The sequence below is a fragment of the Thalia democratica genome, chromosome 3 (genome assembly GCF_965202585.1).
Source record: "Thalia democratica chromosome 3, ktThaDemo2.hap1.1, whole genome shotgun sequence".
Taxonomy (NCBI): Eukaryota; Metazoa; Chordata; class Thaliacea; order Salpida; family Salpidae; genus Thalia; species Thalia democratica.
In genome coordinates, this window is record NC_139167.1 from 72,828,581 (window position 1) to 72,838,413 (window position 9,833).

Here is a 9,833-nt window from a genome sequence, read left to right on the forward strand (position 1 = left end):
TTTTACGTTTATATGATTACTAGTTTTTGTGATGTACCTGATTCAAGTATCCGGACTCGAATCCGGATCCGACCATGTCCTTATTTGAAAATATTATCCGAATTCGGATCCAACCGGATCTTACTTTGAAAAAAGTATCCAGATACGGCCGGATATTATTGTGATAATTTTTTTTGGATTTGGGATGGTCCAAAATTTGTAGATTTGGTAGATCACGAGGCTTTTCATACCTTCATTATTATATTAAGGCTTAGAAAAATATAGACTACAAAAGTCTTAACCGCTATTTAGCGTCTTATTAGTTGAAAAAAACATTTTGGTTATTGTATCTTACAGCTTAAAGGTTACAAAAATTGGTACTCGTGTGAAGAATAGAATAATGCATATAGGATATGAAAACAAGCTTTACAACTTTACAAAAACGAAAGTATAAAATTGAAGAGTATATACTTTACATAGTTTAAAAACTTTAGAAATGTCAAGTTTTTAAATATTTTTTAATTTGTACTTTTAATAGAAAAAAAATTAAGAAAGTTTAGGAATATTTAACTGAAATATTTTTAAAGTGCAGTTTGACAATACTCACATTATTTACAATTTAGCATTATACCATTGTTACTATGAATGAAGTATTATGCTTTATTCTAGGTAACTGCGGCCTAAATTTAATTTTTATAAGGAAAATTTCTAGGCCTGTGACTTATAAAAGCCTCGGACTGTTGGTTTAGAGCTTTTCACTATGATATTTTTTTGTTGGATTGTAAAATAAAACTAAGTATTTATTTAAGGCTTTAATCTCAGCTACATGTATAACCGTACTTACTTATTTATCACACAAATAGTTTATCACCATTTTGTTTTTATCTTTACTCGTGAACCTAACTCTGTTCAAATAAAATTTTCGTTTTTCGTCTATCTTTTTTGTAATCTTTTTTATAATTTTTAAAACTTGCGGAAGTACATGGTCTAATTTGTATGTTGTAAGAGTAAATGTTTAATCTTAAGTTGAACTTGAGACATTTAAACATTTTTGCGGTTCGTTTTATATTTTACACATAAAAAAATCGATATTTTATTTCTTATACCGAATACAAATAATAAAAATACAAAATGATCGTTAGTATGGCTTGCATGCATTTAAAAAAAAAACTTAGTATTTAGCTTGATCATAAACTTGATCGTGTTTATGTAAGTTTTCAAAATGATTTATTCCAGCAACACCAATGGACTTATTCATAAACACATAAGAATTTATTTTACTAAACAAGTAGTACAGTATTACATATTATTTGTAAGCATGTTAAAATTACTAGCAAATTAAATCTTTAGGATTCCAATTATAAGATATACGGATCCAGCAAAATCCGAAATTAGTTGATTTAGTAGATGGGTAGCTGTCTAATTTGCACGAGCGTACAAAATTGCACGAGGGGACAAAATTGCACGAAGACTAATTTGCATGAAGGCACAAAATCGCACGAACATGCTTTTGCAGGAGCAGACAATTTTGCACGGAGACATTTTTACACGGGTAATTATTTTTAATTTCTGTATTAATTTCTTTACTTTTAATTTATTTATCTTTTACTATCACTGTTACCCCTAACCCTCGGTCGTTAAGTTAGTTTTATTATTATTTTGACTAAAAAAAAAATATTTCTTAAACTTTTATTTTCATTTTTTACTATCACTGTTACCCCTAACCCTTACCCTCGGTCAGTAGATTTTTTTTTAATATATATTTATCTTTTTTTTTAATTAATTTATTTTTATTAGTTATTTTTATTTTTACTATCACTGTTACCTCTAACCCTTACTCTCGGTCAGTAACTTTTTTTCTTTTTTTATTTAATGTTTTATTATCATTATTTATTTATTATTTAAAATTTTTTTTTTTTTGTATTTTTTTACTCTTGTGCATAAATTTAACTCGTGAAAAATTGACCCTTGGTGCAAAATCGTCTTCGTGCAATTTTGTTCTCGTGAAATTTAGTCCCCTCGTGCAGTTTTGTTCCCTCTTGCAATTAGGTGCCCTCGTGAAAATTTGGCTTCGTGCAATTTAGACCCGTTCCCCAGTAAATTACTACTTTACTTGAATTACCATTCAGGTTTCTATAAACATAATGTTTTTCCTAAATGAACATCTTTCTTTTTATTTACTAAACATTTAGTAAAATTGTAATGATATTAACATTTCATTTTCTTGTTTTAAAGCGGATGTTGTAAACTGTTTTACGCAGATTTCGTGACGTGCTTCCAGTATTGTAAAAACAAAAACATTTTTTATTGTTAGGAGTTACATTTGTTTCAGTGCTTATAAAACGAAATTTTACTTACATTTACTTGCAGTAGCAGTTTTGGCAGAGAATTCGGCAGTTATTAGTGTGCTTTAAGTTAATATGCATTTTTAAACACGTTAGATTTAAGAACTAATGTTTTTATGTGTGTTTAACTTTAGTTCTCGTATAGAGTGATGTAATTGTATCTTTGTGTTGTTTAGTTTATGTAAATAAAATATGATTGTTGTTTGATTGTTGTACACTAATCTACTTTACTAATCCATATTACCCCCCCCCCCCCCATAATAAAATCTCTGTAACGGGATAATTAGAGACCATGTGTGACCTGAACTTTAGGAATCTTCTATAAGGAATCAGGTGCCTTATCAATTAAAAAACGCAGCGAAAAAAAAAAAACTTTAGTTAAATACTAAACAACTTTTTAATGAGTTTAAAATTTTGACAGTAAAGTTTGCGATAATACTTTACTTTGCGTCATTTCACTATGATAATAGTAAGAAAAATTGTGTGAAAATCTTTGTACTTTGAAACAGCAAGTTTACAAATATTATACAAGTGTGTAGTAGTGGTTTATTGAGTTTTATAAAAAGAGAAGCTTGATGTCAAGAATGTTTTGCTAAAAATACTATATGATTTTTGCGGTAATTTTTACTTATGCTTTTTTAGTGCTTAGGTGCACATTTTACTTGGTAACGAGCATAATTTTTTCTTTTAAGTGCACAATATATGTTGCAACTAACATAAGTCGCATGGGGGCGCAGTACTTCAATCCTAAAAAGCTTAATCTTTTTAGTTAAGGGCAAAATACAAGTTGCAACTAACATAAGTCGTATGGGGGCGCAGTATTTCGATGATAAAAAGCACAGTCTTTTAACTCAAGTGCACAATGTTCTTCTGAAGATGTTGCAATTTACATAAGTCGTCAGGGGACGCAGTATCTTAGTGCAAAATTGCATTTTATAAGTTACCAAGAGAGCAAAATATAAATATTTTTCTAAGCATAGAAATGTAAAGTAAGAACCGCATTAAAATTTAGAATTACAACAGCAGAATAGTTGTTCTCAATAACGTCTGAGTTTTAGCTGATAAAACAAATTTGTCTATTTGTTTACTACTACTAGTTTATTGCTTTGGTCTGCTGATTGATTGATCTAAAGTATAGATTGTATTTGTTTTAAATCAGAATGTTGCTGAAGTTTAAAAATATGTTTGAATGAGTTTTCATCTTTCTTAGTCGTAAAATAGAAAGTCATTTGCCTTATTTTATTACTCGTTTCAAGTTCAAGTATAAAATTGTGTTAAAATTTTTCCGTTGAAAGAAATCAAAAATAATTTAGCAGCTTAATAATAATAAAAATAATAAATTTCCCTTAAATTTAGCAGTCGTCGCTTGTTAAATAAATTGCTGCGTTTGTATCTTTTTGAACGTTGTTTGAAGCAAATAATTGTTTGTCGTTTAACGCAGCTTTTAAGCACACCTAACACCTTACTACTGCATAAAACTTTAAAAGTTTTTTATGTTTCTAAGTACGACAATAGACAAAAGACAGTATGAATACTTTGTGTTTATTTTGTGACGTCACAATCAAAAATTCCTGCTGTCATTATTTCCAAAGCCAATCGATCTGGTGTTTTGCTGATTCAACAAACCAGCTAGAAGACAGAAAGTCAAATGTTTTCTAAAAGAACAAGTCGTTGTCAATGATCCAATTGATGTGCCATAGCCTCTATTAACCACCAGAGGACAAATAGCCCGAGAACAAGAAGCCCGAGGACAACAAGCCTGAGGACAAGAAGGCTGAGGACAAGAAGGCTGAGGACAAGAAACCTGAGGACAACAAGCCAGAAGACAACTAAATGACTATCAATTTTACTTACTTTGTCTTTATGTTGTGTTTTATCAAAGTTTTTGTAAATTATGTAACTTTTGAGATAATAAGAAATACAGTTTATTTTTCTTACTTTGTGATCCACCGGATTCAAGTATTCAGATCCGACCATGTCCTTATTGAAAATATTATTCCAACTCGGATCCGACAATGTTCTTATTGAAAATTTCATCCCAAATCGGATCCGACCATGTCCTTGTTTGAAAATATCATCCCAAATCGGATCCGACCATGTCCTTGTTTGAAAATATTATCCCAAATCGGATCCGACCATGTCCTTATTGAAAATATTATCCCTATTCGGATATGACCATGTCCTTATTTGAAAATATCATCCCAGTTCGGATCCGACCATGTACTTGTTTGAAAATATCATCCCAAATCGGATATGACCATGTCCTTATTTGAAAATATTATCCCAATTCGGATCCGACCATGTCCTTATTTGAAAATGTTATCCCAATTCGGATCCGACCATGTCCTTATTGAAAATATTATCCCAATTCGGATCCGACAATGTTCTTATTGAAAATATCATCCCAAATCGGATCCGACCATGTCCTTGTTTGAAAATATTATCCCAAATCGGATCCGACCATGTCCTTATTGAAAATATTATCCCTATTCGGATATGACCATGTCCTTATTTGAAAATATCATCCCAGTTCGAATCCGACCATGTCCTTATTTGAAAATATTATCCCAAATCGGATCCGACCATGTCCTTATTTGAAAATATTATCCCAATTCGGATCCGACCATGTCCTTATTGAAAATATTATCCCAAATCGGATCCGACCATGTCCTTATTGAAAATATTATCCCAATTTGGATATGACCATGTCCTTATTGAAAATATTATCCCAATTTGGATATGACCATGCCCTTATTTGAAAATATCATCCCAATTCGGATCCGACCATGTCCTTATTTGAAAATATTATCCCAAATCGGATCCGACCATGTCCTTATTGAAAATATTATCCCAATTCGGATCCGACAATGTTCTTATTGAAAATATCATCCCAAATCGGATCCGACCATGTCCTTGTTTGAAAATATTATCCCAAATCGGATCCGACCATGTCCTTATTGAAAATATTATACCAATTCGGATCCGACCGGATTTTAGATTGAAAAAATTATCCGGATACGGCCGAATATTATTGTGATAATTTTTTTTGGATTCGGGTCGGTCCGAAATTTGTATATTTGGTAGATCACTAGGCTTTTTATACCTATATTATTGTATAAAGGCTTAGAAAAATCTAGACTGCAAAAGTCTCAACCGCTCTTTAGCGTCTTATTAGTTGTAAAAACACTTTATTTATTGTATTTTACAGTTTAAAGGTTACAAAAATAGGTACTAATGTGAAGAATATAATAATGCATATAGGATATGAAAACAAACTTCACAACTTTATAAAAACGAAAGTAAAAAGTTGAAGCGTATATACTTTACATAGTTTAAAAACTTTAGAAATATCAAGTTTTTTAATATATTTTAATTTGTACTTTTAATAGAAAAAAAATTAAGAAAGTTTAGAAATAATTAACAGAAATATTTTTAAAGTGCAGTTTGACAATACTCACATTATTTACAATTTAGCATTATACCATTGTTACTATGAATTAAGTATTATGCTTTATTCTAGGTAACTGCGGCCTAAATTTAATTTTCATAAGGAAAATTTCTAGTTCTATGACTTATAAAAGCCTTTGGACTGTTGGTTTAGAGCTTTTCACTATGATATTTTTTTGTTGGATTGTAAAATAAAACTAAGTATTTATTTAAGGCTCTAATCTCAGCTACATGTATAACCGTACTTACTTATTTATCACACAATTAGTTTATCACCAATTTGTTATTATCTTTACTCACGAACCTATTTCTGTTTGGATAAAATTTTCGGTTTTTGTCTATTTTTTTATAACCTGATTTATAATTTTAAAAACTTACGAAAGTAAATGGTCTAATTTGTATGTTTAAGAGTAAAAGTTTAATCTTAAGTTGAACTTGAGATATTCTAAACATTTTTGCGGTTCGTTTTATATTTTACACATAAAAAAGTCGATATTTTATTTCTTATACCGAATACAAATAATAAAAATACAAATTGATCGTTAGTATGGCTTGCGTGCATTTAAAAAAATAACCAAGTATTTAGATTTTTTTTATAGACGATCGTATTTATGATAGTTTTAAAAAAGAATTATTCCAGCAACACCAATGGACTTATTCCATGTCCTTATTGACCCATCGACTTATTTGAAAATATTATCCCAACTCGGATCCGACCGGATTTTAGTTTGAAAAAATTATCCAGGTACGGCTGGATATTATTGTGATATTTTTTTTTTAGATTTGGGATGGTTCGGATCCGAAATTGTAGATTTAGTAGATCACGAGGCTTTTTATACCTTTATTATCATTTTTATATTAAGGCTTAGAAAAATCTAGATTACCCCTAATTCTTACTCTCGGTCAGGTTTTTTTCTTTTTTTCTTATTTAATTTTTCATTATCATTATTTTTATTTATTATTAATTTTTTCTGTGTTTTCTTTTATTTTTTTACTCTCGTGCAAAAATGTAACTCGTGCAAAGTTGACCCTTAATGCAAAATCGTCTTCGTGCAATTTAGTCCCCTCGAGCAATTTTGTCTTCGTCGAATTTAGACCCGTTGCCCAATAGATTACTACAGCTTTATTTCAATTACCATTCCGGTTTCTATAAACATAAAGTTTTTCCTAAATGAACACTTTTCTTCTTATTTACCAAACATTAAGTAAAATAACAAAATTTTAAATCATTTACACAACTTTACATATAAAAACTTGTAATTGGCGAATGTTGTACTTTTGTCTTAATTTTACATCTTTATGTAAAAGCTATGTAATATATGACTATTCGACAATTACCAAAGGTTGAAGCATTAAATAAATTTTAACTAATTAAATAAATTAGTTCTTATAACATTCTTGACAATAATAACTTATAACACTAGACTTTTATAGATTGTTCTATTCAAAGACAATAAATAAGTTTCACGACTAAGTAAACAACTAACATTTAAAAACACATAGAAAGTTTAGTCATAAGGTTAGAACATTTATAACATTTCTGTCAATAATTATGTCTATCTATTGAATGGTTGAAAATTCAAAATAATTTTGTTCATTATCTCTTAAAATCTAAATACATGTTTATATAATCCTTGTTCTAATATTAAAACCATATAAAAAATATTTACGTATACATTTAAGTAAAGGATTTTAAAACTTCGTAAAAATATTAAACGTGTTTAAAAGAAAATATTAATTTAGTTTTTAAGTTAGAAGAACTATAAATATCGTGTAATAATAAATATTATAGAGACTTTTATTGTAAATTTTTAAATATTTTTTATGAAATTTTTTAATACGTACAAATACAACGCTCTTAATGCAGAAAAGTTGAACATCCGAAAAGAGCCAATGGAAGGGGTAAATTTGGACCTTCGGACCAAATGTCTTTTTCAATGTCATAAGTTTCAACAGAGTCAGTTATTAGATTTAATGACAAATGTCCCCCAAAAACAAATATCTTATCGTTAAGTATACTGATACCAAAGTATGAACGTACTTGGTTCATTGGGGTCACAAAACTAAACTGATTTGTTTCGCTAGAGTAAACTTCAACTGATGATATATCTTTATCATCGCATCTTCCACCGATTACAAAGAGCTTTTTGTTGTGAACTACAGCACTGTGACCATGTCGATTTGTTTTAAGCTTGGTATCAATAGTTGTCCATTTATTGTGAATTATATCATATGTTTCTATTGTATCAATGCTTTCATTATTTAGAAAACCACCAATTGCCCAGATTTTTTCTTGAAAATAACTCAAAGAAAAATCACACCTTTTTGTATTCATACTTGAAACTTCAGTCCATTCACTAGACGCAGTACTGTAAACTTCACATTTTGCAATAAATTTTTTGGTCTCACAACTTCCCGCTCCCGCAGCAACAAAAATACAACCAGCAAACGAACACATTCCAAAATTGCTTCTTTTATTATGCATTGGGGGTATTGTCAGTGCTTTACTTTTCCCCTTATCATTCATTGATATCACCTTAGTATCGGCAAAAGAGGTACCATATCTATAACCACCGATTATACAGAGATTATCTCCAACTAAAGTAGATTGATGAACACATCTTGATGAGTTTACTTCTGAAAACATCTTCCATTTAGATGTCTTAAAGTTAAAGTTGTAAATGAAATTATTGTATACAAGAGAATCAGAATTATCTTTTCTAGTAACTCCAGTGCTTATGACTACACTATCTTTTCCATCTAAAGAGTTGTTTTTTGTTTAAATTATTGTGTTATAATTTAGTAAGTGGTTTAAAGAAAATATAATGAAAAAAATTACAAAGATGTAACCTAATAAAAAACTTTTAATAATCAAATTATTTACAAACCATAATTTTTAAAAGTATTTTTTAAAGGAAGATTGTGTTTATTTTCTTTTACTGAGTCTTCTTCATCTCTTAGTAGTTCTTCAGATTGTTCAGCTTTAGATGTGCTATTCAAAATTTTACTGTAATTCAACTTAGCCAAAAGAACTTTATTGATATTCTGCAGAATTTTATACTTTTCTTCTAAAACTTTAGCATCATTTTTAGCGTTTTGTAGTGAACCTTGTAATTCTTTCAACTTAATTTCAGAGTTATTGTTTTGTAATCTTAACACTTCATTCGTATTTTTTAATTCGCTTATTGTTTTTAACAATAGTTCAAATATTCTGCTTTGGTAATCAGATATTGTTTTTAGCTGCGATTTTACTTCTTTTGAAAAACGTTTTTGAAAATCTGCAGTCTCTGATTTATTGTATTGTATGTCATCTAAAACTTTATTAGTTTTTTTTTTGAGCATAATATATTATTTTGTTATTAAAGTTATTTTCAGTAAAAAACAAACAAACTTGCTTTAGTAAAAGTTGAAAATTTAAAAAATAAGTTTAAATAGATTTATGCAAGTTGTATATTTTATTCGCGACCGGTTTCGGTGACAAGAGATTGCGACCTTTTCAAGCAAAAAATAAAATATGAAGCTGCATAAAACAATGTTAGTTAATTATACTGTTATTTAAAAACTTATTCATGCGTGAAGAATATAAACAAAAACAAAAGTGTGCGTATTCGAAAATTCAAGCATATCAGAGTACATTTAGTTAAAATTGGTACTAGTTTTGAAAAAAAACGAATTGAATTAATATTAATATAATGAGTCAAAGAAAAAAAATTAGAGCTCTTTTTTTTTCTAAATAATAATAAAATATTAGTACCTTGAAATTTATCTAAATAAAATTAAGAATTGTCTCAAATTGTGATTTTAAGCCAAGAGTCAACAAAACATTCATAAAACTTAAAATCGCTGAAGATATCAAAATCTTATTTGTGTTAAGTTAACATAACATTCAAAATTTAAACAAATTTAAGAACTATCTAAAAGAAATTCTAAAAATTTATCTAAGTTGAATTAAGAACTATTTAAAAAAACTTCTTTTTTTAATTTAAGCCAAATGTCAACAAAAACTCAATGAAAAAATCAAGAAAATAACCTATTTTGTACTTTAATTATGGTTTGGTTTAA

General features: G+C 28.7%; 1 protein-coding gene across 1 annotated transcript; it reads right to left on the reverse strand.

Moving 5' to 3' along the window:
* Positions 1–7,629: 7,629 nt before the first annotated feature.
* Positions 7,630–8,418, reverse strand: LOC145832528 (kelch-like protein 41b). Its single transcript, XM_082939841.1, has one exon. It carries the CDS (start codon positions 8,416–8,418, stop codon positions 7,630–7,632), a length of 789 nt encoding a protein of 262 aa, XP_082795967.1.
* Positions 8,419–9,833: the final 1,415 nt, after the last annotated feature.